Source organism: Neodiprion virginianus, chromosome 1 (assembly GCF_021901495.1).
Source record: "Neodiprion virginianus isolate iyNeoVirg1 chromosome 1, iyNeoVirg1.1, whole genome shotgun sequence".
In the NCBI taxonomy this organism is placed as follows: Eukaryota; Metazoa; Arthropoda; class Insecta; order Hymenoptera; family Diprionidae; genus Neodiprion; species Neodiprion virginianus.
The window spans coordinates 2390526-2418406 of record NC_060877.1 but is presented as its reverse complement, the minus strand read 5'-3'; the positions used below and the strand labels follow the sequence as shown (position 1 = coordinate 2418406).

The following is a 27881-nucleotide window of genomic DNA, read 5'->3' as shown; positions in this document are numbered from 1 at the left end:
AGTATCCGGTGTAGGTACCTGATATTCCTCGGGTGTCGTTACGTAGTCGCTGTAGGTGTTGCAAAGCCCGGCAATGACGACGACGCCGTCATCGGATGCCGAATTCTGCATCGCACCCTTTATCGCATTCCTCAGTCTCCGACCCGACATCGTTGTGAACTCTCCCGGCACTCCGGCGATTATCACATCCCCTAGGAGAGCCACGTGGGTCGAGACCACTTGTGGCTGCCACTCGTACGGAAAGACCATCTGCGGGTGAGTGAAAAAAGTCGTAAAAAATTCTCTCACTTTTTTTTTCTTTATAAACAGAACGTCGTTCTTCCTCGCCTCGTAATATCTCTAGCCTCAACAAATTATCCTACACAGACAAGTATCAGAATGATAAACAATGTGTCTACGTATCCTAATACAGAGTCACGCGAAATTCCAAGAGGCGTTTATAATCTTTCGATTCCTTTTTCTTATCATTGCGTATGTACGGTATTTATCGCCTCGATCGTACGTTGAAATTCGATGAAAAGAAAACTTTCCTTTAAAAAGCTGACTCGTTCGAATTTCAATAAAAATTCAGCCAAATACCGAATTCTCTTTAACCTTCACCTCTCCTTGCATAATGTTGTTATTACGCGACAAATTTTCACCGAATTTAAACCAATTCGGGGTATATATCTATGTTCACGAAAGTGTTACTGACGACGGGAACTCGAGTAAACGTTTTCCCAGAACTTCAAATTCTACCGAAGCGAAATACCCCGTATGCCCCGGAGTGTTTAACAGGGATCATTTCCGGCCCCGAAGAAACGTCGGGACCTTCGTCACTTCCGTTTTCATTCAGCTCTTGACTCGATCCTCTCAGCCGCCACGCCCCGAGCGGATCTTGGGCAAGGATATCACGCCGAGAAAGACGTTCGCACGCCTCGGTGTCGTTTCAAGTTCCAGAACACGGGGAGGAGGCGTGCTCGCGTAATTTCCTCGCCTTGAAACGATATTACATGATCTCACCTGACGCACGGCAAACGCTGTGTAGGATTCGTCGTTGACCATGCAAACGAACTTTTATAAAGACTCGAGAACGGCCGACTATCCTGTCTTGATTAATGTTGCGGACTTAAAAGCGGTTAATCCTCGGCGCCATTCACGCTCCAAGGTTTTTTCGTTCTATCGGTAACACCGCGATGGGTTTACTAAAAATCGACTTCACGTCTCATGAATAAACCCTGAATCCCGTTCGACGTGTAAATTGGGACATTTTTCACTTGTGTGCAGAAATTTACCGCGTATAGATTACCGTGCGTTATTACGAAGCGACGGAAGTTATCGATCTTTTGTAACGCAAGATCGTGTTCTACTATTGTAAGATACGTCGAATTGCGACAGTACTTTTCACTCGAATTTACGCGAACGAACTTTTTGATTTCTCTGATCGATACTTCTCGCGTATTCACAAATTTTCTCACTCATATTGCGGACAATATTCGCATGATCGATTCCGTCGTCTGTTTCTATTTCCACAGATTTATTGAATCGAATGTTCATCACCATCGAATTAGCGAGTACCAATAACATTGGATTACGAAAGTGTGACTTGAGAGTGTTTAACCGAACTCGAATTATTCGAATGACGTAAAACCACGTTTTATTAACGGCTGGAAACTTGTATCGTAATCCGGGTGGTAATTGCTTTTATTATAAAAGCTGTATAATTTCACGATTCGTTCGACTTTGACAGACAAAGAGCTTCGACCTTCCATACCAACTTACTCGTACCGGTACTGCTCTGTATTGTAATTGATATTTTCCGTACTGAGGTGAAATTTCGTCAATTCTGTTACCGCCTGCATTCAAAACTTACTTTCCAAGTACTTCATGCGTGGAATCTGACGTAGGCATGGCCATTTAAAACGGGTCGTAAACCGCTGATGTGGAAATGTCCTGAAACCGTGACGAGGGTGTAACGAAGGGTGTGAAACATGAGCGAACGGACTCGAATTTCAACCCAGCGAACCGTGGCAATAGGAATGTCATCAATAACGCGAATCAATGGTGTTCGTTTCCCCCGTTGAACAAATCGCGTACTCAAAAAAGAGCTTCCACCTACCGGGGAAAATATCGATTTATCCGATCATTTTGCAGGTCGCCGAGTAACACCGGCACCCAAACATATAACACAGAGCCGGTGGATATAACAAATCGTATCGAACAGTCGGATGACTCTCGGATTTCAAAGAAACTCGCTTTGTCGGATTCGTCTGAGACTCCCGAAATGTCAAAAGGTCACGATTTTCGAAATTCTTATTTCCGATCCTTTCTTCGCGACGATTTTAAATGATGAAAATTGATTAAATTCCTGGAATCAAAAAATCGCCAACTAATTGGATAAGCAAGTAGGCCAAGTGGGTGCCTGCAGTGTCGCAAGTTTCGTTACGTTCGGTCGTTATAAGTTACATGCATATTATATACCTGCATGGCCTGAAAGCGAAAAGTAACGGCCAGTTTGTCGTAACTCACGCATCCGATAATAATTAAGTCTGAAGCTATTAAGCACACCGTTCGCAATAATCGAGTCGCGCGGTAGCGATTCTGCAAATTTTATTACGTGTAATACGAATAAGAAACGAAATGGCTTCGAAGCACCAATTCTCACCCGTCCAGTTGCCAGCAAAATCGGCTTCGCTCCGTGACAGAGAACGTCTTCCTTGCTCGGAGCGGCGAGAAAATCGCGAATGGCGTTCCACAGCGGGTTCGAAGTCGTCGTTCCCTGTTCGAACGAGAAGGAACCAGGACCGTCCGTCGTTCCGGCTGCGAAGCTGTATCCCATTGCGGGAAGACATCCGGTAACCTGATCGAGAGAAAGAGAGATTGAAATTGAGAAGATCGGTTGGCGATCGGTGATCGAATGAGACCTACTCGAATTACGGTTACGCGTTGCGTTACTTTTTTATTCAATCTTTTCGCAAGCTTAAAACGTAGGAACATACCTCGGTTAACGTGTGGTAATGGAACGTGCTAATTGGGATACCGCTCAGCTAGCGTAATTGTAGATATGCGAGACGTTGTAGCGAATTAGGCAGAAGAACAAGCGTTTAATTAAGAGGAAGCTTCTCACTTTCAATTCCGTAAGAACTTTACTCGCGTAACTCGTACGATTATACGCGTATATTGTTCACGCCTCAAATAATACCGTAGTAAATTCTGTTTCAGCTGCGCTCGTGATATGTGTGCGCAAATTGAGAAGTTAGGAAATACCCGACGGAATTCATTCGATTGCCGGTATAAGGCACACGATATTATTACTTATGGGGCGTTCCACGTCAAATCAACGGGTCATCGGCCTGACCGCCTGGGACTCTGATGTTCGTTGGATATTTTCGTTTGTTTCGGTCGAAAATAATACATGTCATTTTTTTGTTTTTTTTAATTTTTCCGCCACTTTTTAAAAGTGTGGCGACCCGAAATATCTATGACTTGAAGATAGACGTTTCATACATCGATAAAACGTTTTCGTAAAATCAGGTACTCGAAAGTACATCATTTTGCCAAGATTCAAAAATGAAATGAGAATGCTAAATATGTTCTTTCTTTTTTTAATTCTTTTAGAATGGTGGTTCCTTGTGGTAAAAAATAAGATAAAAAGAAACTTCCTCTTGGTGAAATTCGATTTTCTTTTTGTTCACAACTTTTCTTCTCTTTTTGTTCCGCAATTCCCTGAATAAATGATGTACTTTATTCAAGATTCCTGTTGATTGAGCTTTTATTATTCTTCTTCGCTTTGAGCTTCGTTACCTTCATTTTACTCTTGAAACAAAAAGAGCATCGAATTTCACCAACGTGAAGTTTCGTTTTATTTTATTTCTTACTACAAGACATCATCATTAAAAGTAAATTCCAAGAAAAAGATGTGTGTTTGAAAAACCGAAACTCAAAAAAAAAAAAAGAAATAAAACTTAGCATTCTCATCCCATTCTTGAACCATGACAGAAAAATGTGTTTCCAAGTCTCTGAATTTACTAAAAAGTTTCATCGATTTTAAAAACATCCATTTCCATGTCAAGAATATTTCCTCAGTTAATGAGGTCACCACACTTTGACAAAATGGTGAAAAAAGTTCGAAAAATTGAAGGTATTATTTTCGACTCAAACAAACAAATAAAAATCCATTGGTCATCAGAATCCCAGGAGTCTGGCCGATGACCCGTTCGTTTGACGTGGAATGCCCCTTATGCGCCAATAATTTTTGCGCCGTGTGTGCATATACGTAACTCGCTCCCGTACGAGATGATCGCAGGAAGTCGTGAACCACACTCACTGCTTTCTTTTCCCTGCTGCCTGAAGCAACGAATGTAAACGAAGGAAAAACTGTTCTTGGTAGCGAGATGCGATTGCAAAATAACCTCTGTCAAACCTTCGCGCGATCATGTAACGGCGAAACCTGTCCAAATCACTCTGAAGGGTCGATTAGTGTGCGTTAGACAGGCCATTATTAGACAACGCGGAGCAAAAAAAGATGTAATTTAAATAAAAAAATGATATTCGAACTCCGTGCCAAGATATTGCTCTCGTTAATTTTTTTTTTTTTTTTAATTTTCGATATTCACAGTTCCTCGCTCAATCCTATACTTAATACCTATACAACAGAAACTCTCACGACCATTTAGCCGCGATATGATCGTCGTCGCGGGGCAAAAATACCCGGTAAATAGGCCAGTTATACCTATAACGTGTTACTCTAGCATCTGGGAACGTCACGACGAAGACTCGTTCGGTTTCGTATTATACCCACGTATGTTCCTCGAAATGGCAACACAATCTCATAGATATACATACACTGTAAAAAATTTCATTTGTTATAGTAACTAGAAAAATTTAGTAAAACAGGTATTGTTGAAAAAACGGTTCGAATATTGTTGGAATTAGGAAAAACGAGGTACATGTAACTTTTTTGCTAATTGCGACGCAAAATCAGTTTGTTGGGTTTGCTCTAATTTTTTAATCAAACAAGGCTTTAACGTCAATTTATTGTTGTGCAAGCATTAAATTTTCGTAACAGCGTTTGTTTGTCCGTCGAGTAGGTTGCGCGTATTTTCCCGTCCATTTATACTCGCCGTTGTTCAAGTCTGTCCTAAAGGTGAAAAAGGACGGGACGACGAATTTTCTCTACTCATTAGAATCCGCTGGCTATTTGTGTGAGTTTCTTTTTTTAACTTACGTTTTCGACGTTTCCGGTCGTCTCGTTGAAGAACTCGGCCTCTTGCTCCGGCATCCGGATGTATTGATGGATCACGCGGATCGGTCCTGTGACTTCTTTCGCTTTGCCGCCGTGCCAGAGCTCCTGAAACACAGTTAAATATCGAGCGCTGTAGTTAGCCGTGAAAACGAGTGATCGTGGTAATGGTTGGCGACTAGCGTGTCGTACTGTACGGCAATTAGAATATTCATGTGGAAATTCCTCCACGGTCGCTGCTCATGGGGTTCAAGACTAGGTACGCGTTTCTATTACATCTCTGGGCCAAGTTTTTCCCAGCCAATTTTCCCTCCGCGAAGAAGCAGGAAAGAAAAGTGGAACACAAAACACACGACGTTGTTCTTCCATCTCACAGAAAACCTGCGTAACCCGTTTCGGCATAACGCTTTTCTCGCCACTTCTTCGACAAATATTTTCGAATCGATTATCGTGAATGAAAACGGCGGGGTTGAAATTCTGAATTTGAAATGTTCCGAAAGCGCCAAATTCTGAATTTGCTGACGGTGAATCTAAAAGTAAAGAAATCAAACTTTGATGAAGCATGAAAGTTTCGAATGGTCCAAAACTAGAGGCTCAAAATTTCAAACATGTAAAAATTTAAAAATTTCAAACATCGAAATTGTGAGTAATCGAAGATTTTCAGTTTTGTGAATTTCGGGCTTCGCAAAATTTCACCACTTTGATCTTTCTTTGTTTTAGATTTTCGATTTTTATTTTTTCTGATCTTTTACACCCACTCGTAGAGTAAATTACGCTTTGTCAGTACACTTTAATTTTCGAAAATTCACTCCATCAAAGCTTTGTTTTCCAGGATTTTGCTTTATCGGAACTTTTCTTTTCAAAACTTCTCTCTATCCTGTCTTGAGTCTTCTGGATCTTGCATTTCGGAACCTTAAGCCGTCGGGTTTCCGACCATTCACAACTTTGTTGTTTCGTAAAAGTTTTATATCTTCACCTCCAGTTTCGTTGCCAAATAATTCAGAACATTTCAAATTCGGAACTTCCACCCCGCCCCGAACAAAATTCCGCCGACAGAGCGATGCCTGAAAAGTTCATTATTCTGATTGAGAAAAGGCAAGATTTTTATTCGTATCACTTTACGACGATTCAGGCAAAACGTGAAGGAGGAGCGACCGAGCCGTCAGTTTCTGTCTCTCGCCTCAAGGTGCACGCTTAGAAAAGTGAGAACTCGTTCCCCGAAATTATCATAAGTAGACAATGGCCGCGTGGCATGTGCCACGAGTTAAGTAAAGCGTGTAATTATCGAGTAAGCCGAAACGCCGTATGGTCGAGATTTTCTCCAGCGTGTGGCAAACGGCGTTCCCGAGGCCGCGATTCAAGGCGCATTGTACAAACGGTTTTGATGTATTGCAAACTGGGTCTCACCGGCTGACCGATTATTGACATGATAATGAGCTGCCTAAGTAAATCTCCGTATATAATCTCTCGAACCTTCCTTACACTTGCCGCACGCATACGTGTGTTCTACTTCCGCGTTTTGTGTTTTCACTAGAATTTTCTCCAGCTCCGGTTATGTACAGTGATATACATTAAACATAGGTGTATATGTGTAACTCAATTAGCCATGGTTAGCATATTTACGTCACGGACCGGAAATGGCGAGGTAAGAAGCTTGATTATTCAGTGAAAATAGCTCGGTTTTCTTCGTTCGAAATTATACACCTTTCCTTATTTTTTCGGCTGTATTATTTTGAGTCTTTTTCCAGAGTCATTGTATTCCCGAAAATCAGTCAACGTCGCTAACGGAAAGAAAATCCTCTCTCGCAGGATCCTGCCGGGTTCTGGAACAGCGGCAATAAAGTATAAAAAATATATATATCTATACATATATACACAAATACACATGTTACACATTTATATATGTATACATGTACGGCTTGTGGAAACAGCGGCGAGATTCATGCGGCTGGGATCGTGAAGGCAAGGCCGACGAACAAGGACCCAGAAATGTTTTGTTTGGTTTTCTTGCGAAAGGGAAAGCTAGACAAAAGGTTCACAACAAGCAATCCAAGCAACGCAGATAAGATACACGCCGCGCCGTCTCAACGCGGTTACTTTTTTGCCTAGTTGAATTACGAATGGGGTGCTCAGAAGATCAGTGAAAAACGAGGGAAAGAGTAATCGGAAAAAATCGAGGAAGGAATCCACTCGTTGAATATTATTGAATGCCGGTAAGGTGCGAATAAGGCTGTAGATTATTGCAAATTCTTAATAATAATTTTCTCTCTCCTTTATGCCAAACATATTTCTGCTCAGCTTCCAGAATTCCATCCTGCGTACACGGAATTCCACGCTAGATTTTGATCAAATCTTACGCCATTAATCAGATATATTGCTGGACAGGCGTCACTTCCGCCTTCCTGGGATGAAAATTGTTTGGAAGAGGGCGCAGAAACGTTTCAGTTATAAGTATCGATTAACAAGAAATGCTGTATACACGGTATCTTTACGCAGTCGTCGAAGTTTAATCCCAATGAAGCATAATATTGGAATTCGTCGTTGTCTCTCCTAATTAACAAATTGTATTAAGCCACGTGAACAGCGGATTTTACAATTCATTGGGTATTATTAATAAAAACTCCACGATACGCAAAGTTATGCTGATTAATGTCAGGGCCTTGTTTCTGCGTGACATAAAGAAATATAACGATATAAATTCCGGCTGCAAAGTAATAAACTCGGCTAATTAATTATCCGCGAAGGTGAATAGAACAAGAAGCAGAAATATACAAAGGAAATAATCATCGACGGTCAATAATGGTTATTATTATTGTGAGAGCGGACATCTGTTGTGGTCACACGCAATTGTTATTTATTATAATTGCAAGATCACGTAATGCACAATTTTTCATAGCGGATTGTTGATTCGTGGGCCGGCAGATCAGTCGTCCCCCGCAAATCGCGATGAAAGACGTTGAAACTCTGGAAGTAAAAACCGTATCGTTTTACGTTTCAAGTTATACATCTAAAGCCTAATTGCATTTCGGTCTCTATTCTATACACACCGGCTTTATTTAATTTCAACGATCCGAAGCGGCGTCGAAAATCGAGTTGAACGTGCGATAAAATTCAGAGGTCAGAGTACGGCTTTAAAAATATTTTATGCGTAATTGAGACAGGTTTTATTGTCAGCCCTCGTTCGGCAGGATTTCGTTTTACAGTTTACTACGTAGTAAATGCATATATGCTGCAGTGGAAAATTCGAGGAACGCAGACGATCCGAGTAAAGGTATAAACGGGATTTGTCTTTGGTTACCAGTTCACGTACACATATATGTACGCGTGCAAGGCGTATAATCAAGCTGCGGTTTGAATCATCGATTTTCATCGTTGTGAAGGTAGCCGAGAAAACGTGGAAACCTTGGGTCTCACGCCGTTCGAGTATCACAACATTATATAGATCGGGAATGACTGCGAAGTTAGATCAATGATGACACCGCAATATCTCCGTGTCACTGCGTCTTCCGTTTCGCGAAACCGCGGAATAATTATCCATATGCCCCATTATACGCGAAAGCTCATCATTCGGAGGTGAATCGACTTTGAAAGCGCTCGAAATGCGTCCATCCACGTGAGATTATAATGCGGTCCATGAGTGCAATATCTGTCGAATCACGAAAGTGCGAGGGGCAATTTCGGTGCAGCTTGCGCAATTTCACACGGTTGTTTACTTTATGCATAGATAGTGGCAATCGTGTGTTTCTGTGTCAATTTATTCTTACAAGTATGCAAAAAACCTCGGCTCATTTCAATTGTGTAACGATGTGATACGGAGTAAGTAGGTTGCGCGGCGTACAGACATTCACTCGATTCTTAAAGGTTTGTGATTATTGCGGGATGCTGCCAAGACGCATCTTCCTTTGCCCGGTGTAAGCTTGCGGAAAGAAAGCTTCGGGCTCAACGATGGAGAATTGAGACGCTTAGACGAGAGGAGATTACTGTAAGAAATACATATTTGTCGCCGAAAAGATATTTCTAGTCCAACAAAAAATATTTCAGCTCCGTTCAACGGCCGAAACTGCTCGACAAAACCACCAGCTTTCGAGGTTTCCGATGATCCCGTTCCGTTCAAAAGCAAATAAAACTTTGTTGCCAAGTTTTGAACACAAGCGGAAAGAAAACCGAACGTTTCGAAGTATTACCTGAAATCTTCCCGACGGTCTGCTAAAGGAAATTGGCTTCATGTGGTGTTTGAAACTTTGTCGACAGGCTTGAACGTTGCAGGAAACTTTTTCACCACTGAAAGTTCGAAAGTTCTAAAGGCTCGTACTTTGATCCTAAACGATGAATTATGAATAGCTTGACGCGTGTTTTCTTAAAGCTTGGAGGCAGTATTAAAAATGCTATCATTCCAGAACAAGATTGCGATCTGAAATTTGGTACCGAGAGCTCAAAGTTCACCAACTGTATTCAACGAGCCGTTATTCAATTCTAGGTATGTAGGTAGAAGCTGCGATTCCGCGGTCTCGTCGCGTTTCCTTATAGTCCCCGAGATCCAATTGGCCTCGCCCAGGATAGAGTCGGAGTGCGGCTGGCAGTCGGAGCCAAGGATAAGTACGTTGAGACATTTCTCTCCGAAGTTTCGAGAGCAAAGTAAGGCAACTGGTTCACATCATTGTATTGAAATACTACTCGCGAACAATATATTGCATAACTCCTCGGCGCTAGCTGCGCCATCCGCTTCCACCTCCACCTACCTGTGCTACGGCAGATCTAAGGTAAAGGTGTCGGAACGGCGACAGAAGCGCAGGATCGGATTCACCAGGCGCTCATTTCATGACCGTGAATCGCAGGGTGACTCGAAGGCTGGGAGGCGAGAGCCTCTAACATTCGGTAAGGTATCGAAAGGTTCCAGGAAGCGTGGGAGACTCCACGCCCCAGTGCAATCTGCCCTTTGGCAAGAATCATTGTCATTGGGAACCGGCAAGCGAGTGTTCACACCGGAGCAGGAATTCGCCTGGGAGAGTATTCGCTGTGCAAAAATCATGCCCCCTTTAGCGATCAGCGTGTAGTATGGATCACGAAGGAGATAACGATACACGGAGAAAAGGGTACATGCATTTAACATTCGCAGACGGTACAACAACAGATGGATAATGATTTTCCCGTCCCTCTAACGCAACTGTCGGTACAATTGTAACGGTACAATGTTTCCAAATCCATCCGAATTACCATACCACGCGTGAATTTTCAGTTAATCCTCTTCTTCGTTTACGTGAAGCCGAAGCCGCGATGATCGGTGGGTTGGCATTCCTGTCGCAATCTGAAAGGTTCTCGCATGGAACAAACCGCACACGTACTCTCCAAGTGATGACGGGGAGCCTCGGTTCGCGAAGCGACACTTTCTTATCTCATCAGGGACACCGTCACGTATTCCGGAGTAATTAGCGTCTCCAACGGATCGTCAGCCCAGCCGACGCGTCAAAGAACGACGACGAGGTATCCTGGGCGATGCGCTGAAGGATCTGAGCAGGAAAGCAGGAAAAATGGCGCCACGTACGCGTGACGACGAGGATCACTTTCACTCCCTTCATCCAGTATTGAAGACGGTGTAGTTTTCCCGGAATTTTCCACTGTCCGCCGATCTGGAAACTCCCCGTGATCCAGGAACCCGAAAAGTTGCGCAATCCGGAGTGACTACTCGTCCAATGTGAAATTTTAACGAAGCTGCTCCGTCTCCAGAAGACGACGAGACGCCGGGATCCGTTCTGTAAATTTTCAGCTCCCGCTCGTTCTGCCTAGACTCAAGTCTCTAAGTGGCCCGAGAGACTCGACTTGCGAAATTGGTGTTGCTTCACATCCCGGAGTTGATGGGTATGCGCAAGACGTACGGTTCCTATCGCGAAAGGGTCGGCGGAGCCACGTAAAGACACATAACTGATCTATCGGAGGATGTGGATGTTTACATGCTAGACGAACCAAGACACGCTTTCGCGTCTATTTCGCACCGCGTCTTCTCGCGTTACGCACCGGGACGTCGCTCCACGCTTCGTCTATCATCGCACGAAGCATCTGACTCCTCTGCGATCTATCTCGTTAGAACGAAGATCACGTCCCTAACCAGACACACGGGTACCGGTGCTCGTTTGCTCTTGGAACGATTGTTATTGGCATCTCGCATGACGGAAAAACGGTGCTCAGACTGTCACCGAACAGCTCGATCAAAATTTGAATGAATGTTTGCACGAGGTTTTCAAAAGCACGTTTATGTCTGTCTGTCTGTTCTTCAGCTGTCGATTTGTACGTGGACTTAATTGCCGTGGTTTCATTCGCCACGGACGCTATTTTATCCCGTCCGTATCGTGCGTGACCACCGAGGTCATTAAACATTAACAAACATTACGGTGAATCGACATTGTTAATATTCATTAGGTTTTCACATGTTTTGAAAAGTGCCGCGAGTCCTGCAAGGATATTACGTTTTAATCTGTTTCGCCATGATATGTTTTGTTTACTTTTACTTTAGTTATTGATTTTATGCTGGTTTATAAAACGAGCTGTTTGCCGATACGTAAAACTTCTGCTTGAAAGGGTGCGGAGCGCACGAAAACCCCTATCGGTATATTCTCCACGCATATGGCAATGTATTATGGGTATACGCGTAGGGCAAATATACCGAAAAGTGAAGATATAATATTTCCACAGTCGTAAAAGGGTTCCACGGTTTTTAGTTTATTGCAATTTTTTACTGTATTAACTCGTAGAGGTTGACACAGGTTTAACCCCGGAGCTATTTTCCGTTTCGATTCGTTCCCTTTTCCATACACATGATACTCCAGAGAATCATACTAAAGCGATAATATAAAATCACAGTGAACAGATGCTTTTTTGGGCTTACTTTTCCATCCTCGATAGATCAAAAACACGCCCAAAAAATTTATACTTTCGTTTTTTCAAATCACATTCACCCCGCGTATTTTTTTTGTCAGTGAATTTTATTACCTCGTTTCTATATTGTGAAAGAAAATTTTGAAGATGTGCCATGATTTTTCTGGACGCAATACTTTTTCCGTCCTCTCTTTACACCTTGTAAAAAAAGTTGATTTACCTAAGTCAATGCTGTAATCAATGTTAACAATGTTACGATCGATCCATCTGAGGTCCAAGATATGTACGTATTGTTTCGGAAACTAGCGAGGCGTGTTTAGATGTAAATTCACCTGGACAATCGTTAAACCGATTATCATACATCGATCGATAAGTATTCGATCAGTTGTGCTCTGTTGCACCGATTCGTCGATCGGATTGTACACATGATCGTATTATTCACGTGATATTGCGTTCCGAATACAACCGCTAGCTGCTTGATTACAAACAGTGCGTATAAGCTCCGCAATAATTACATATCATTCCGTTTCGGAGAATTTCTGAACAGATTTCTGCGAAGTGTGCAAAGTGTCGCCTCAGATTCAAAAAGTATTAATGGGCTCAAATCCTGAGGAACGTTGACACCTGCTTGAATACTTTTAAGCTAGATAATATGCTCGGTGATCAATAATTCAATTTTCTGAAAAGATGAATTTTCAATACCAAAAATAAGATTTTTCTTCCTCTTTCCTTTTTCCACATATCAATAACTGAATCTTTCTCAAATTTTTTTTTTCCCTTCACTTTGACACGGAAGGCAAGTCAGTTTCACTACTTTTATAAACAATTTCGAGAAAAAAAAAAAATTACGGCTTTTGAATCGAGCCTAAGCATTAATTTCACGCGCGAAAAGTGAAAGAAGTAAAAACCGAAAAAAAAACAAAAAGGAAAAAGCGCTGCTACGACACACGCGAATGCCGGTAAAAGACCTTGAGCTAAGCCCCACCGTGAAGAGAAGCAGAGGGTCGGGCGCTTCCTCGCTTCTACTTGGAGGGAGATGCATATAAGCCAGGATCCCGGGGATGATGGTATCAGTGAAAAGACTCTCTCTCTCCGTACGATATACGAGATTCTCGCGTCGAGCACCATGCTGAAGGTACCAGCGGTTCATATTATCGCAGAATTACACGCGTGTCGTGTCAAAAACCTGCAATATGTACCCGAACATTTTCACATCACATTTTCGCAAACTGCCATCGAGCAGCCGCTCAGTGTTCCCGCGGGGAAGTTGAAAAAAAATTTTCACAGTGCGAGGAAAGGGGGTAAAATAAGTAGAAAAACAAATTAACTGTGATACCTGTTCTGTGTGATTTTTACTATGTTGTTGTTGTATTATTCATCGCTCGGTTTCTTCATTCATTTATTCATTGAACGCGAACGAATCCGTACGTTCAAAGCGAATTGTATTATACGTGCCGCCTATTTTTTGCAATATGAATGAAATATTTCATTCGAATTACGCATCGAGCCAGGTCCTCCAACCAAGAGAAGTTTCATACCGGAGCCCAGCTTTTCGTTTTCGTATTTATTTTCATTTTTGTATTTTCCCCCTTCATTTTAACCAGACACTGGAATTTCACCGCCGTCGAAAATTTTCAATCTACCGGTAAACGAGTAGGTGTGGATTACAGAAGTTTCATCATCCATTCAATGAAACGTCTCGTTGTAATTCCACACCGAAATTCCAGTAGTGCGTAACACCGTAATTATTCGTTATCAGCTCTACTCTTTGAGCAGAGCTCTTCAACGCTATTTCTTATGAAACTTTGTATTCCTTCAAACGCAAACAACAAAATTCATCACGGATGGTAGAAATGCGAAGCATCTCTCGAATGCAAGAACTGCCTCGAGTTTTGCTACGATCTGGATTTATCCAGAGCTTTATAAAATCGTTCCATACGGTACACTCTCCGCATTGCGAACAACTTGTCACGGGGATGAAGACGGATTGCAGGAACTAAAATGCACCCGAACCGCAAGACCTGCACTTCTGTTGATTCGATTCATTGTTCATATTTTCATGTTCCTGAGCCCTAAATAAATCGCTTACGTCGCGGATACTTTTTGCTATCGCGGTATCAAGTTCAATTTTCCCGCGGTAAATCATCGCTCGACTGATTTATTGTCACGTACAATATATCGCATCACTCGGACACGATATATTACTCGTAAAAAATTGCTAGAGAATATTGTCTCGATTCTCTGGAAACTTTCTTCCTTTCTTTTGTCTCTCCGCATTATTCACCCATCCAAAATCGATAAAAAAACCACCAATAACAGTATCAAAAACTTTGTTTCGCCCGTATAAAAACACTCTTCGACCATCTATTTTCACAGGTTACAAGTTTACTCTGGGTAGTCGCTGCGACATGCGACGCGGTTTTAATCAGCGGGTATGACGGAGGACACGCCGGTTCGTATTCCCCGGAATATTCGGGCCACGAAGGGTACGTGAACCCTTATTCATCACACCAGGTTCTTCCCACCGTTGCCGTGCCAATCCACTCCGTTTCGGCCGCACCTCCGCTACATTCTGCTGTTCACGCCGCCGGACACGGATACGATTACGAAGAGGAACGCGATTATTACGTAAGTTGGGAAGGCTCGAGACGTGCGAATAAAATACGCACGTCTGAGAGAACTAGCGTTACTGAAACCCAAGCTTATCACAGCGAGTTACGATTGTCGCTTATTAGGGCGATCATGTTTCGCAAGTAAGGTTACAGGTCTTGTTGCCAATTAGTTAAAAGTTTCCCTGCAACGTCGAAAACAACTTTTTGCTCATCAATCTTAATCGATCAGGCAGAAAGTAAAAGCAGCCGTATAATACATCGCTGATTAAGCAATTTTCGAGGGGGTGAAATTTTTTCATTTGTCTCTACAACTGTTTTTTCTTGTCAATCTCCGAAACTTGAGAAGCGATACCTCTTTTAATTACGTACCGTTGGATCATGTTTCAGGCGCACCCGAAGTACACCTTCAACTACGGTGTTCACGATCCTCACACAGGTGACGTCAAGACCCAGCATGAGATACGCGACGGCGACGTCGTCCACGGATCTTACAGCGTCAACGAGCCCGACGGCAGCGTTCGCATCGTCGAATACACAGCCGATGATCACAACGGTTTCAACGCGGTTGTGAAGAAGGTCGGACCTGCTCACCATCCGGCACAAGTTCCAGTAACAGTTCCGAAATACGTTACGACTTACGATCATGATCAGTTCAATCGTTACGCGTACGAAAAGCACTACTGAACCTTAATTTTGCCGGTAGGAAACAGAGAGGCGGTATTTGCGTGAGCTTGAATTTTTCATTCTATTCTCAAGTTTTCCACCAACCTTTCAACAATCACGCAACGACGATAATTTACCTCACGCACGTTTATGTTTATATAATAATATACTATATTATGCGTATACATATGTACAAAGCGTCAAGCATTCATGTAATAAAAAAATTCACATATTTTTGTTATACATAAACACAAGATATTCGTTATTCGTTCGTTTATTTCAAGGTGCGACACGCGAGTTGTGTCGATTTATCAAAAGAATTTTTTCGTACCTCGAGCAGATTTAATATTCATGCGGGAATTTTTACCCCTTATTTTTTCGGATGCTGAAGGTAGAGAGACTCGGGGTCGGAAATCCAGTGACACTTTTCATCAGCTCGTAGAATATGCCGCAGAATAACGAAATAAACCGCAGGTATCAGTCCGACTGGAGGAGGTCTTCACCTCTGTAAATGCTTTCTTCGGTATATAGAAGCTCCGGTGACGGGAGAAAAATAACTCGGTATTAAATGGAGGCAATAAAAATGGTTTTGTGTAAGAAGCCCGGGAATGAATATCACTGCAAGCATAAAGAGAGGAGAAGAATTCATCGGTGATTTAGCGGAAGATTGAATGTTTGTGATTTCCCTGACTTCCAGCTACAATGTTGTACCTCCTGGACGGACGTATCCTTTTCTCAGAAAAAAGGGCATCTTATACTTGGTATATTTTCTTTTCGCGCTTTGTTATTTCTATGGACTCGTGTTTCCCGTTTTCTCCGTCCAAATATTTCGGATAATCCCCAGAGAACGCATCGAATGCTCGACTAATCTGATCTTGTTTGCGAATCAAGATTCGGAAGGATCGGCTTCGGAAAACAAAGAACGCCTGTAATCACCAAGCCTTCGTAGAAGGTCTTCATTTCTAGCCGAACATTTTGCAGAACGTTTGTCATCTGCAGGCCGGAGGCAACGCCAGCTTCAAAGGACCCTGTCGGTATGATCAAGTTATGTTGCCTTATCCAATACAGCCATGATTCGACTTTATTCGAGAATGTGGCGCGTGCGAAGGATGAAAAATTTGACGGAACGCCGACGAATGAGGTCAAGATCGATTTGCCAAACTCTGTGTCTCGGGTTTTCAAAACCGTCCGACTGTCTGAGCGTGGGTATAAAACAATATCCGAGATTAAAACGTCCTCCGTTTCGAAAGCGCTGAGAATTTCCGAAGATCCGAACAACGCTGACAATTGTGTGCGAAAACCATTGGACCACTCCGTTGGACATTTACGCGGGTTGTGTTTCGTCAGATCCATTGTGTCGGAGGACAAAAGGACACTTTGTTCGTACCGAAAGCCGGACTTGGGAAATGGAGAGCCTCCGAAGAACGCGAGAAAAATTCTAGTGTACACATTTTCTGTCACGAACGAGGCGAAGAACTCGGCGCCTCGCCCATTGGGCAATTTTCTGACTATAGAGCCTAACGTGAAGAGCTGCGTTCAGGTGTCATTGCTACCGGAACTTTTACCCGCGGATAATACAACGAGCGCTGCGACTTGCGCTGAACCGTTTGCGTAACGTCTGGGTCAGCATGGCGAGTCTGTTGGAAGTGAGAAACGCGGGTCTCTAACGACCTCGTGGTTGGGACAATTAAGGTGCAACGTTTCGTGTTTCTAACGCAATGTGACCGCGGAGCTTTTTTTCAAGAAGGTGAAAATTTTCCTCCATGCAGAACCTTGGCTCCCTTCATTTTTACTCTCATAATTACACAGGTAGCGTTATGCATCCCGTTTTGACCTCTGTGTTATAACAACTGTTGCACACTGCAGTGCAGAAGCCGGTTGCATGAACCGTTGGGCTAATCACACGGGAATGTTATTTGTACGCTTCTGGCTTGACGATTCCTTCACAACTCGATCAGTTGCCATCCTCGTATTTCGCCTATTCATCATATTCAATGACTCTAACCAGGAAGGTATCCCAGATCGATCTCGCAGATTTCATTTCTTTTGTAATATGTTTTAGTAGACTAAAAACTAAGCGACACTTATTTTTATTTTTCATTTTTCTTCCATTAAACACGTTAAGAGGGTAAAACCACCTTCCGAAGTAAGGCATGTCAAGGGGCGATTTGGCAGTTTTTTTTTCTCAATTGAAAAAATTACAATTTTCATACCTCGTTATGAGAAAACTTTTCCAGTCGGTATGGTTAAAAAATTATTATGTTCTTGTCGGTGAAACTGCCGAATTGCCCCTTGACGTGCCTAACTTTGAAGGGTGGTTTCACCCCCTTAAAATGTTTAATGGCACCTTGAAAAGTACGTGTCGCTTAGTTTTTATTGAACTATAGCTTATTACAAAAGAAGTCAAATCGGAGAGATCGACCTGGGATACCTTCCTTGTAAGTCAGGGAATGATTAAGCCGGTCTACCTGATTTGGATCTCTCGGTCAAAACACACGTTTAAACGTCTTTAACATTAATTCTGTACGTCGAGTACTTTCGACTCTGGGCACTGTCTCGTCACGCGATCTCGAGCATTGTAATCCTTCTCCGGTCAAATGCAACATAAGCCAGGTGATTTTTTTTTTTCTTTTTTTTTGCCTTATTTTTAGCCAGTGAAAAACCGAGAGTTCAACCTTCAATGTCATTGCGGAATGAGGCAACGCGATTTCTGGGATCAGCCTACTGTGACCAGTTCAGGATCACAGGCTGCATATTCTCTGGGTATATAAATTGCTTCGTTCGTTTTGTCCGGACGGCAGTGATCCTGTACAATTAGCACCATGCTCAAGGTACATGACTAACATCACTCGGTATTAATTCATCAGCTTTACGGATAAAACGAACTTCCTCATTATTCATCAGTAAATTTCACGTTCATCGTCGGGCTCGACTAAGCAGCATTAAGATATCGTATCAATCATATTACGGTCGCTTCAATCAATCTCATCCCCAAAAAATCGGCAAAAGTATTTCGATCAGATGTCTTGACATTACATTCCAAAAGAATTTTCCCTTTTTTTTCATTCAGCTCGTCGCTCTCCTCGCCTCCGTCTTCGTCGCATCCGACGGCATCCTCGTCGGATACAACAGTCCTCCAGTCGGCTACGAGGCGTATGCGGGATACGAAAACCCGGAAGTAGACGGAAGGGCGACTTCGCACGTCTCGATGTCCGGTCCCGCTGTCCTCCTCGAGGTCACAGGCTATCCCGCAGGGTACGGGAGTTACGGGAACGATGAACTCTACCCGAAATACGGAGACGACGGTTCCCACGATCATTACGTGAGTAGTTTCATTAAAAAAGCAGAGTAAAAATCGAGCGTGGCAGTGATTGTTCGACGGCTTTTAACACTCTTCGCAATCTCGCTGCAGGCCTATCCCAAATACGCCTTCAGCTACGGTGTAAACGATCCTCACACCGGCGACGTCAAGAGCCAGGAAGAGGTCCGAGACGGCGACGTCGTCAAGGGTTCCTACAGGCTAAACGAGCCCGATGGAACGGTTCGGATCGTCGAGTACACCGCTGACGATCACAACGGATTCAACGCCGTCGTAAAGAAGCTTGGACACGCCGTACATCCGGCTCCCAATCCAGTGGTGAAATACGTCGTTGGGGAACCAGCGAAGTACCACGATTCCGAATACGAAGGATACCGCGGACGCTATTAGGGCTTGATTGTTTATTCGTATTGCCGGTTTTGTGTGGAAAAATAAAATAATGAAAATGAAAACTGATTTTCAGAGCAGAAGACTTGAAATCGCTGAATCTTCATTCCGAAACTCTTCGTGTATAATCAAAAAGAATTCGCATCCGTATAAAATAAAATTATTTAAAGTAATCGGAGCTCCGTTTTTTCTTTATCGCAAAAAACGGCGCAGCTGGGAAAGTAGCGCATACGATGGAATTTACTTGATTTCGTTACGTCGAAACGAAAAAGAAAAAAGAATAAAACTGATGAAATTATTCTACCTCAAACTAGTAAAATGTAAGATACAAAAAATTCATCAAACTTTCATGGCAAAACCATTTTTCTTTTTTCTCAGTCTTTCGAGCGCTATGCAAAAAAGCATTATTTAAATACCAGGCATGTTGTTATAAATATACGAACAAAACAAGGTGAGGTAACAAAAAGTTGATACGGAATTGCGTCCGATCGTATATCGTAAGGCAGCATAGGTGGCGTGCTTCGGTATCAAAGATCACGACACGCGCTTTCTCTGTTGCAACGACAATAAACTAAACAATTTTCATTCGCCTAATAATCTGCAGCAGCTGGCAACGAGTTGTACTTACAGTAAGCTATACGTGACTTTGAAATATCGAGTCATTATGTCACATAGAAGCCAGGTGGCTTTGCATTGCGTCGTAAACCGAGGAAAAGTAATTAATTTCGTTATTCGGTTTATACGAAGAAAAAAAATATACATTTAAAAAAAAAACACCACCTTGTGTGAGCTCGGATTCTGGACCAGATCTCGAAATCCGTTTTATACGGTAGGTTAAATTTCACACGACAACTCTGCGTAGTTCGGTAACACGTGCGAATTATTGTTCAAAATCAAATGAAGGTAATGACTGAATTTCACGCTGGGTTAATGCTAGCTATTGAAACTCAAATCGGCGTCACTCCCAGTCAGTATTACATGTATTCTAGAACAGACACGGAAAACTGTGAATCCTGGAAGGGTTTCAGTGGAGAGTGAAATTGGCTTCTAACTGACCGGCAACCGGAAAAGTGCGACGTCGTTTCACGCGAAAAAAATATTTGACTTTGTTCACAAAATGGCCTTCATTTTCTCCTCAATTTACTCCGGTTGATAATTTCACTCTCATCAAAGGAATCGATCCTGTTCCGTGTACAGACCAAATTGAAATCTCAAAAAAATCGAAGCTTTTTATCACGTTATACCGAATTTTTCTCGTCAAATACACGGTACAGGCGGAGAAAGCTCGACTAATCACAAGTCATGTATATTGATGTTAAAATTGTTTCCAATAAAAGGGAAACTCTTGCATTATTTTCAACGGTGAAAAAAATCGAGCGCTGCTCATGCCGGAGGCAAAGTAATTTAGCAAGTATTACAAACTTTGTATATTGCCAGATGTTGGTATTTATAATGGAGGGAAATGAAAGAGTTAAAAATTTTGGCTGAATTACAACGACGGCAGACTTGATAAATTTACCGGTGAACATCACTTCCCATATTAGCCAGCTTCTTTTGATCCGAGCTTACGCTTCGTGACCCAAATTTTTCCGCAATATTGAGATATTCAACTTGTACGATGCAGACCCGAACTATTCACGCAAGCTCGCATGAATATACGAGAGCATTTGGTATTTCATTCGCTCCTCCATAATCCAGGTAGGTATCAATCATTTCGATCCCGTGTCAGATTTCGCACCAAAGGAGACTCGGTAAAAACGCACCCTTGCTTGTACGAAATTCATTTAAAACTTGTCTCCTCTTCGCGAATAATAAAAGCAAATTTCATGTCCCAGACTTGGCGATTACAGTTTTCGTAAGCGCCGCTGGTCGAATTTGCAACATTTGCTCTAGTCAAACTTACGAATCGTCGATCCTAGCAAAAACTTGCAAGGTTGATTTTTTGTTTCGTCACGTTTCGTCGATTACTTTTAGCGCTTGAGTAACGACTTCGAAGCTCAACCTTCGAAAACCACGCAATCAGCAGCTTTTTTCCTCAAGAAAAATAAAGCAACGTCGTATTCCTCAGAGCTTTCCTGACGTTGTTGGAGCGAAATGCTCGTCTCGAGAAAGACGAGGTGACAGAAAAAGAAAAGAAAAAAAAAACGTATTCAGATAATCGTCTTATCTGCCGATCATTGCTGGAGTGTACGACCTGGGTACAAGTGACAAATCATTGTGTATTAAGTAGTTAGAACGGGCAGAAGGTTGACACGGTGTATAGCGAATTGGTGTTCAACGCGAGGATATCATTATCGAGGGGTTAGATTAACTGTCTTTCCAACATCGCCCTCCTGCCAACTGCGACCTGCCGGCTGAAACGAGAAAACTCTCTCGCTTTTAAAAAAGAAAGACTGATCCCAATTTCGTGGGATCTCATAAGAAAATAATTCTTTCTAAGACCGGGAACTCCTTCGAGCGTAACATTCAAGTATTGTGATAAGAACAACTTTTACAACCTGACATAAAATTCTCATCCCCTAATCGAAATCAACCTGTCAAATATATTGAACGTATAATGACAGAGAAGCGAGACCTGTATTTCAGAAGTATTTGGTACGAGACTTTTTTTATTCTCCTTTCCTACATCATTTATGTACAATGAAGTATATATATATATATATACCTATATATGTATATATCGAGTAATCTGTAATTGATTTATCATTCTCATATTTCTCGCCGTTACTTCCGGTTCGGCGTAACCTTTGATTTCGAAGCGATTGCCGGCACACGGTATGCCTATACGCCTTTTGATCTGAGAAGCAGCTATTACGCTATTCCACATTCAAATTTATAATCTTCAAATTAGGAATAAAGTAATGGCTGCGTGCCAGCCAATTTGGTGCAGTTTGCGGTATGCTATTAAGGTCAAGTATTTTTAAAAGTTAGAAGATTTTATCGATGTAGATATTTTATGCCATATGTCCTTCCTCCTCTCAACGTCTAGCGAACGATACATGTTTACCCGTACTTGAGACTTGAGACATTTCGCAATCTCTACACGCATATATACCCTAAATGTCTTAACTTAAATTACAAATTACCGCTGTATTATAGCGGAGCATTTTTTTCTTCCGCAATATGATTCTTTTTACATGTATGTGATATTCTACTCCGTACAAATCACAGAAGGTTAAAGATTCTTGTTGGCACGATTGCAGAATAATTTATGCGACGAAGATTGACGAGAAAAATATTTTTAAACCATGTTACTATAAATTTTCAACTACGTATGACGTTATAAATTTTTTTCCAACGTTTTTAATTTAAAATTTGTAGCTGTAATGATATTTTGTTACTCGCAAGTGGGGAAATAATTTTTATTCAACCTGGTATTTCCTTTATACATTTAAACAACGCGAACTCAAGAGAGCGTAAGTCACGCGGTAAGCGACTTTATTCCAGTACACAGGCTAAAAACAATGATAAAAACTTCTGATCCGGGAAAATGTGAAGCGTATCAAGACTCATTCCAGGACACATGTTATCGATCGACGGGCACCCGGGAATTGCGAAGGTCGCACAATTCGCGAACTCGGTGTAGGTATACAAATGCCCAGTGAAAGAATAATTGATCTCTTTGAACAAATCGGATTTGGTTCATTAGGTGAGTCTGCAAGTATCGAAAACACGTACACGTTGGATACGAAAGTAAGCCTCGGGGTGGCTTGTTCAATATAATAACAATGATAACGATAATAACCTTAACAACAAACCGATGCTATGCCTGTACACACAGAAATTGATTCAATCGGCTAACCGATCGAAAGCTGCTTATTAAAATTTTACGAAGTTTGAAGAAACGACTTCTTTGTTGAAAAGACAAATTATACCGATGCAACGAAAACTTATAGAAAGTGGATCTCGGTAGAAATGGAGAAACTTTTTCATAGCGTGTTTCCTTCGAAGTTGGTTGATCAGTTTTTGAGAAGGAGAAACAGTTCTGATTGATATTTTCCAATCGTTTTTCCTTCTTCGTATACGCATGGAGCGTCGTATCGTACGTTTTTCGCTTAGGGAAGGATACATTGCACTTTGAGATATCTTTTACACTTAAATTAGTCACAGCCCAAAACTCCTACTGCAGCGAGTGTGTAAATATAATTAAGAATTCACGCAACGCAACTGAACGCGCCACGCCGCCTTGATATTAAGACGGTGAATCAAAAGTCCGGAAACGAGGACTTTCCCTAAAAAATAATATAACATCGTGCAATAAGCTTCGAGATACAAGCTCCTTACGAATAATTAATAGTTCGATGAATGACCGAATAGGCTTTTAATTAGTGAATTTAACTAGGTGGTTCGTTAGCAAAGTTAGGAAAGCAGCCGTATAATGGATATGATCGGAGACCGACTGAAGCGGTAAATCCTTGATACAGTGGATGTATAAATAATATTTTATTCACAGCCTCGAACTCGAGTGTGTGAAACTCTCGAGTTGTAATAATTATTCAGCATGGTGTTATAAACACGCGTATTGTACATGTATAAACAAATACGTGCGTAGATAGGCGAAGTACAGTGATATTGGGCAAAACGCAACTTGCCCGCATTCTTCAATTACTTTCGTGAAGTGACGCCAGTTCTTTACCGGGGGGCGTGGAGGCAAAAGGTATCTACAACGTCCTTCGGAAACGGCGTGCCTCCTCCACCTTCGCCGGACAATCGTGGTAACGCGGTGCAGAGGTAGTAGGGTTAAAGTGGCATGAGCTGCCCAACTGGGAGTTTTGCCGGAAAGAAACAAAACGATGTAAAACGGCAGTGAAAAAAACTGACGCAGTGTTACGGGAAGAAAAAACACCGACAAGGCCTTGAATTACACAACTGGTGATACACAGAAGGAGTCGTTACCGTGATCCGCGTACGCTGGACTTTTGCGCTATAAAAGCAACGCCCCGGACTTGAATGTCATCAGTCCGCTCCAGAACTGCTCCGTAAACACAAGCGCAATCATGTTCCGGGTTAGTAGAAGCTGCGGACCAGATCCTCGGCCACTCGAACCTCCAATTCATTCTCTATCTTCTCCTCGATTTTCAGTTCTTCGTCGTTGTCGCCATGGCCGCAGTCGCCACTGAGGCTAGTGTTCTCGGATACGAGGGTGCCGGGTACTCCGGACTTGCAGGCCACGGCTACGGAGGCTACGCTAGCTACGGAGGATACCCTGGCTACGGTGGATACGGCAACGCCGTGTCTCACGGAGCCGTTGTTGCCCCGGCCATCGCCGTCGCTCCGGTTGCCGTCGCCAAGGTTGGATACGGAGGATACGGAGGATACGGAGGATACGGAGGATACGGTGCTGGTTACGGAGCCGGTTACGAAGGTGCCCACGACAGCTACGTGAGTACATTTTTTCACACAACATGCCCCGAGTCGCCAGAAATTCATCCTGACGATACCTGACCCCAGTGGTCAGTTCCACTCTCTGAGTGAAGTATTCGACGTTGGTTGTTGTGACTTAAAACATCCCCTTATGTCATTGCTCATCGGTGAAGACTACGAACATTCGTTAATCTCTCGCAATGCGCAACCTTATGCCATTACGCCGACTAACGTCACTCTTCAGCACTGACGATGAAGAGCAACACACCAACCAGTGTCTTTTAGATCCGTGACAAAACAGTGGAACAACGTTGAATCTTGCACTAGACTGAACGAGCTAGTTTGTACTGTTTGACCTCTACCACTAACCGACCACCCCTTTTATTCAAGGCCTACCCAAAATACTCCTACAACTACGGAGTCCACGACCCCCACACCGGTGACGTTAAGAGCCAAGAGGAGGTCCGAGACGGAGACGTAGTCAAGGGTTCCTACAGCCTGAACGAGCCCGACGGTACAGTTCGCGTTGTCGAGTACACCGCCGATGACCACAACGGATTCAACGCCGTCGTAAAGAAAATCGGACACGCCGTCCACCCCGCCCCGACACCGGTTGTCAAGTACGTCGCGGCGCCAGCTCACTACGATTCCGGATACGGATACAACAAGTACTACTAGACGTTATCGAGGGCCGATAACACCGACGCGAATTTTGAACGGTTAAAACGATCTACATGTAAATAAATTATTCGAGCCTTAATGTATCAATGCGACAATAAAAGAAATGTTCTGTATTCCAATTAAGTACCTACTTTGTTGAACTGAAAACTTTATTTCGCATACTACTGCCGTTGAGGTAGTTCGACCATGGTGTGCAGCGTTACGTTCGGCCTTAAGTAGCGCCAGGGCGTGACGTGTGTGCACAATAAGTGATTGAGGGAAAAAAATTGTCGAATCATTGCGTGTGTCGGGTATATGAAGGACGTTCTGTAAAGTTTAATAATGGGTGTTTGTGAAATGCAAAGCGTATCACTCACCAGTGCCTTTTGGTACATTTTATTTGCTATCATGCTCGTACTTTCAAACATGTCTCTGCCGGGTCCTGATGCAAAACACATCTCGTGCTTACCGGGGCACGTGTCGGCGCCGGAGCAGGTTTCCCCTGTAAATTCGCATCTTGGTCCTCTCGTGTTTGGCGACACGTCCCCGAGATTCGTTGAGGCAAAAGCAGCCACAAAGGAACCCTGTCAAGCAAATAGGGGTGTCTGATATTTGGATACCAAGCCTGATTCGATAGTCCAATTTTCTGCCTTTTCATGTGATATTATGACGCAATCAGACAATTGTATTACAAATTGTGTACGTGCGCGAGGTCGCATTCTTATCGTGGTAGGTAACAAAGACTCTAAACCATATTACAGTGTCCGGAATTAGACATTCCTTATTGAATGCCAATGAATGAGAAAGTCAGAGTACATGGTAATTATTTATAAACGGATGAATTGAATTGGTTTTTGTTCAAAACGCTGCGTGCTTCCAGCCCTTTAAATGAATACAATCATCAATCCTGACGGGATGAGTACATCATTTTTTAAATGCTCTGTTCTTATTCGGCAGGAAATTACTAAAACACGAGTTCCAGTTAATGCTGACTCAAAATAATTCGACATTACGCCACGTCATTAATTATTCTGAGGTATAATATCACGAAAGTGGCTATTCGACTCATAATATTGTACATCGTATTATTATCATCATTTATTATACTAATTAGAGGCAATTTTCTAGAGCCACGAGTGTACATGAAATTGATATCAATCTGGCAATGAGAAATACGGGATTACCTTCCCAACCATGGAATTCTTGTTCATCGTTTTCTCAAACAGAATGGAGGCGTACCCGACATTGTCGCTGGACACAAGCTTGTTGGTGTTGTTCATGCTGGTCGGATGAACAGGGAACCAGTTAATTACACCTAGAGATCTGTCATCAGCGGCGATGAACTGGAGCTGAATCATTGTCTTGTCGACGTTGTACGCGTACCTGAAAAATATAGAGGAACGAGGTAAGTTTGAGTTGACGGAGACAGAATCAACCCGATTCATTTGCAACAGCTATTTCGCTGTGTAGCATCAAATTCAGCTAATCTCTGCTTGTGTAAACAAGAGAGTCATTTTACAGTCAAGGAGGGTAATGCTCGGAATATATACGTTGGTCACAATGGAGTAGCGTGCGACTCCATCGCTAGGTTGGACAAACAATAAACTCTCAACTTACTTGGCCCTTTCGGTTTCAGGATTATTCATGTACGCTTTCGGACTTCTGTTTATGTTTGCGCCCATTAGCTCTCCTTGAGTAACGAAAATTCTCCCCGGCACAAGGGCGTCGTGAGCTCGTTCAATACTCTGTGGAGAAAAGGTTAATCCATCAGTCCTTAATCGAGGCAAGACATCGACAACTAATCCGATTACATTTCCCGGCTCCGTTTAGTCGTGAAAAACAGGGTGAACGACCCTGCGCATGAAAAATAACCGGTTGCAATAATCTTGACCGGATGTCAGTCATTCTAATTTTAACGCTATCGGCCTTACGAATATCGTTCGTATACTAAAGTGTCCAACGTCAGGCCAGACTGGTCGAACGTAATGGATTCATCCAGGGGGGTGACTTTGACAAATTGAAAAAATATACGTGTCGGTATTTTTTAATAGCTTTGCGAAAAAATTGAGTTTTATAACCTGGTAAAAAAATCTCTGATCCGAACGAAGATTCGAGCTCTATGCGAAAACTTTTTCGAAATCGTTCGTCATCGGTATTCGATGCAGGCAGATGAATGTAAATGATCGAATTACCACTTCCAGTGAAATTACATACTAGCTCATTGTAATAACAAGGTTCAAAATTGATCGTTAATCTGATTTCCAAAAAAGCTTAAAATCTTAAAGTCGAAACTCCAATCCTCTGAATTTGAGAAATCTTGACGGTATTTTTCTCCGACAGGCATTCCTGTTCGAAATTGAAATAAGATCATTTAACTAATGTAATTGTTGAGATCTGACGGTTAATGAAAAAAAAAAAAATTTCACTCATGTCGGAATGAACCCAATGTGTTTATCTATCCGCTGAATATTTCAGCTGAAACTATACCGCGATCACGGTGGAAGTAATTGATCGGAACCAACCTTCTCGAGACCTAGGGAAAAGGGACCCTCAAAATCCAGCATGATTTCAAAGGTCCTTCCTACAAAGGGAGCGCTTGAATCTCCCATAACAACCTTGAACCCAGTTCGATTGATTCTGGTCAAACCGTAATTTTAAAGCCAAAGTCCCCTGCGGGGTTCGGCAGGATCCGAAACCCTTGCCCTATTTGCGTTTACATAAATTCCCCAAGTGACGATGTTCCTCGCTGTTGATACAATGTATTCAAAGTTGAACGGGTCCCTTT

The 27881-nt window shown here is 42.5% G+C and overlaps 4 protein-coding genes across 10 annotated transcripts in view; 3 read left to right on the top strand and 1 right to left on the bottom strand.

The window, feature by feature from the left end:
- The window catches only part of LOC124306462 (neutral ceramidase), a 40590-nt gene that overhangs the window by 3729 nt on the left and 8980 nt on the right, over positions 1 to 27881 (bottom strand). For all 7 annotated transcript variants that reach the window (XM_046767258.1, XM_046767225.1, XM_046767240.1 and 4 more), the window contains 6 exons: positions 26714 to 26841; positions 26281 to 26479; positions 25474 to 25680; positions 5207 to 5329; positions 2645 to 2839; positions 19 to 249 (listed from right to left, as the gene is read on the bottom strand). In XM_046767258.1, the coding sequence (XP_046623214.1) occupies positions 19 to 249; positions 2645 to 2839; positions 5207 to 5329; positions 25474 to 25680; positions 26281 to 26479; positions 26714 to 26841 (1083 nt within the window). The remainder of the gene's footprint in view (positions 1 to 18; positions 250 to 2644; positions 2840 to 5206; positions 5330 to 25473; positions 25681 to 26280; positions 26480 to 26713; positions 26842 to 27881) is intronic.
- Positions 13118 to 15620, top strand: LOC124306526 (cuticle protein 19-like). Its single transcript, XM_046767361.1, has 3 exons — positions 13118 to 13226; positions 14468 to 14719; positions 15091 to 15620. The coding sequence occupies exons 1-3, from the start codon at positions 13128 to 13130 to the stop codon at positions 15385 to 15387; spliced, it is 648 nt and encodes a 215-aa protein (XP_046623317.1). The 5' UTR covers positions 13118 to 13127; the 3' UTR covers positions 15388 to 15620.
- Positions 18066 to 19164, top strand: LOC124306559 (cuticle protein 19-like). Its single transcript, XM_046767363.1, has 3 exons — positions 18066 to 18197; positions 18437 to 18688; positions 18779 to 19164. The coding sequence occupies exons 1-3, from the start codon at positions 18189 to 18191 to the stop codon at positions 19073 to 19075; spliced, it is 558 nt and encodes a 185-aa protein (XP_046623319.1). The 5' UTR covers positions 18066 to 18188; the 3' UTR covers positions 19076 to 19164.
- On the top strand, positions 24033 to 25240 carry LOC124306543 (cuticle protein 8-like). Its single transcript, XM_046767362.1, has 3 exons — positions 24033 to 24078; positions 24155 to 24454; positions 24827 to 25240. The coding sequence occupies exons 1-3, from the start codon at positions 24070 to 24072 to the stop codon at positions 25112 to 25114; spliced, it is 597 nt and encodes a 198-aa protein (XP_046623318.1). The 5' UTR covers positions 24033 to 24069; the 3' UTR covers positions 25115 to 25240.